The sequence below is a fragment of the Ceratosolen solmsi genome, unplaced genomic scaffold (genome assembly GCF_000503995.2).
Source record: "Ceratosolen solmsi marchali unplaced genomic scaffold, CerSol_1.0 scaffold13, whole genome shotgun sequence".
Classification (NCBI taxonomy): domain Eukaryota; kingdom Metazoa; phylum Arthropoda; class Insecta; order Hymenoptera; family Agaonidae; genus Ceratosolen; species Ceratosolen solmsi.
The window spans coordinates 5,580,907-5,584,423 of NW_011948418.1; the positions used below are offsets into that span (position 1 = coordinate 5,580,907).

The following is a 3,517-nucleotide window of genomic DNA, read 5'->3' on the forward strand; positions in this document are numbered from 1 at the left end:
TGGGGAAATTTGCAATGCCTGTGTGCTTTTAGTTAAGAGATGGAAAAAGCTACCCATTGGAAGCAGTCGTAATTGGAGACATGTACGTAGTACTACTTTTATTAATAATTATAATATATATTTAGAATTAAATTCGGAGAAAACGAGTTTCTTGCATCGCCAAAATTATCAATTTCAAAAACTTATACCATTAATCGTCTTCAATACAAATTTTATGACAATTTATCTATTATCAATGTAGCAGCTATGTCATTAGTATCGATCGTTCATTCGCATACTCATTAAAATTTATTTTATATGTATATATGTATATGTATAAAATATTAATTTTTTTTTCTCTCCCCTTTTCCTTTATACACGCAGGTAGTTGATGCTAGAGCTGGTCCAGGGATCAAGTCCTTAACCAAGTTTAAAGCAAAAAATAAGAAAAAACTCAAGGACGTCCCAGAAAAATTTGACAAAATCCTAAAGAAGAAGCATGTTTATTTGAAAAATGAGAGAGAACGCGAGCAAAGTCCTGCTATGAGCGATGACTTGACAGGTTTGGAATTAAACATTGGATAAATAAATTTTTACATGAAAATTCTTGTAGGGAGACAGAGGTGTTGAAAGCTGTGTAAAAAGAGTTGTTATTAAATGCATTACTCCAGTAATTATATCAGTAATTGAAAGAGTATAAACTTAAACCTTATTTTTATCAACAATGACTTAACAATTTTGTGGTAAATGCAACTTAATGTTTATAAAAAAGGTATGGCTTATTTTGAAAAATTAATTTATTTATTTCTGGATCGATAAATTATTTTAACAATTTTTTTATTATACAGCTAATCAATAAAAATTATAGCATGTACAATATGGTATTGGTTATCAAAATCTACCGAGGACATGGTAGAGATAAATTTTAATTTTAAAATTTATAATAAATTATTTTCATTGGTAAATTTGATTCAATTATGTGATTAAAAGTGAATTTAAACGTGAAGAGAGTACTATCATTATTTCTACATATTTTTTTTTTTTAGTACTTCTTATTATTAGTATTTGTATTGTGTAACGTCTATTAACGTTTAATGTTCAGTGTAAAATAGAAATTTTCAGAATCCTTAGCAAAGCACCTATTTATATAAGTACTATTTTGACATTTTACTTAAGTGAATGTAATGAATTTTTTACAGAGTTGATAATGACTACAAACATCACTGAAACAATGAAACAAACAATAAACTTAAATTATCTTGGAAATTATCATCTGTGATTTAAATAGTTTATTCTATTTTCTTAAGTAGAATGACAATAGGAAATTAGCAACAAAAGGTTGATTTGTTAATGATTATTATCTCTTTATTTTTAATAAACTCAGTTATGATTATTTCATTTTTTCTTTATTTAACATAAGGATCTTAAGATTAATAATGGACTATCAGTGTTTATTGTCATAACACTTTCACGCTAAATTTAATTTATCTCTAAACAAAACTTTAGATGCTTTATTCGCTTAGTTTTTAACAGAAAACAATCATTATCATTCACTTTGCAGAAGAGTATTTGACTGGTAGCGGAAGTAAAGGCTCTAGCAGAGCTGGAAGTCCAGCAGGTAGTGATGATACCGGAGTTGAAGAAAAGAGATTAGATATTGATCAAGGAGAATTAGTAACTAGTAATTTTATCGACTTAACCTATTTCAAAAGGTAATTATCGAGCACCATTTCGTAATCTTGACAAATATCTATTACGAATTGCGAATGGGCGAATAATATATTAATAACAATTCGACGTTCGTTAGGAAAAACGTATGCTGCGGTGTGATATTCGTTGGTATGATGGGCGAAGTTCTGATAGAACCGGCCTTATTGAAGCCCTGTTTAGGCTGCTTGGCACGACAGCGAAGACAACGGGTGGTCGTTGAGACGACGACGACGACGACGACAACGACGACGACGGCTTCGGCAATGGCTCTCGTAGCGGGCTCGAGCCCCTCGCACTCCTCGGCCTCGGCGAGCCCTTGTCACAGTTCGGCATCCACTAGTCCGGCGCATAGCGTCGAGTCGAGCACCGAGAGCTCGGTGAAAGCCAAGACCTTCTGCGATTCATCGTCGGACTCCGGTTATGACGATTCGAATCAGGGTTTACTCATAGAAAACAGAAAACCCCATCATCAGCAGCCGTCGCCTGCGTCCCAGTCACTTCATCTAATCGCCAAGCCTGGTACATAGTTTCGTGTTTTATCTTGTTCATTTGAATTAACTCAAATGTTATTTATCAATTGACTCGAAAGTTTATTCGCACGAAACATTACTATTTCAACCATCGCTTGCTATACTAGAAATAATATATCGTTTCTCATGCATATTTCATAGATTAAATTTTTAATTAATAATTATAGATACTCGTATTTTAACGTCTCAATCGAAGGAAGTAACGACGAAATAAATAGCCATTAATTTAATATTCTTAGGCAAATGACTATTCTGTAAAATGCTATGAAATAGTATTTGTAAATGGTATTTTTTTCTTTTAGTTCAGTTATTATTTCAAAATCGTATTTTTATCTGTTTTGGGTTGAGAGAGAATTTTAATTAATAAAAAAGTCGATGCCTACAATATAGCGAATACCAAAGTATTCGTCTTGTAAAATTGTATTCTTTACACAATAGAAAATCGTACGTTTTGGATTAATTGTTTGACGACATCGAAAGACTGATACAGTTCAAATGGTAATTTATGTTCACCTTAATTTGTACATTCAATACAACAACCATGCAGACTTGAAAAAAATAAAATCCCATCGCTAAGAAACTGATTAACAAAAGAAGTGTTGTCCGTTCTGTTACAGCTAAGCCAGTCAATAAAACGCAAATGTTAAAGTCCGAGAAAATTCTTCCAGTTTCAAGAACAGTACGGTTGAAGAGTCTCGGTGGCAGCGCTGGGCCAAAAATGCCTATAAAACTGCTTTGTAAGCCCGTAGCACTCGTTGGTTCAGCCAAACTCAGTCTGACCAGTAGCACATCGCGTCCCGTCGAAACGGTACTCGCGGTGCCAGCGACAGTTGACTTCACCGTACGCTGCCCTCCTCCGCGACAGTCGCTCGCCAATTAATTAAATTTATCTCGTACGAGAATCGCAACAATACATGCGCCGGTCCAGCAATGATTTATCTTTCTCCTTTCACTTGTCTCGCATTTCTTGATAAAAAGAAAAGAAGGAAAAATGCCCTATTCATTAGCTGTGTTTTGAAAATGAGATTTCATCAATACCTGTATATTCGAAACATATTTAATAGTTGCATTTCTAGAAAAGAAATGATGTTGATTCATACTATATTTTAGAGGTCCTTCATCATTCATGTAAATATTATTTACATAGAATGCGTGTTAAATTATAAGAGAAATTATATTAACTTATTTTACTTATTATTTTGCAAAAAAAAAAAAAAAAAATTTTTTTTATATTTTAATATACCGTTAAATATTTACTTGATGTATAATTGTTAATTGATTAATTATCGATTGGCATA

General features: G+C 32.6%; 1 protein-coding gene across 1 annotated transcript in view; it reads left to right on the top strand.

The window, feature by feature from the left end:
• The window catches only part of LOC105360150 (uncharacterized), a 5,300-nt gene extending 2,046 nt beyond the window's left edge, over nt 1–3,254 (top strand). Inside the window, 5 exon segments of the mRNA XM_011496956.1 lie at nt 1–82; nt 364–541; nt 1,541–1,691; nt 1,787–2,208; nt 2,837–3,254. The exon segment at nt 1–82 is cut by the window's left edge and continues 12 nt beyond it. Coding sequence (XP_011495258.1) covers nt 1–82; nt 364–541; nt 1,541–1,691; nt 1,787–2,208; nt 2,837–3,099 — 1,096 coding nt within the window. The 3' untranslated portion in view covers nt 3,100–3,254.
• Nucleotides 3,255–3,517: the final 263 nt, after the last annotated feature.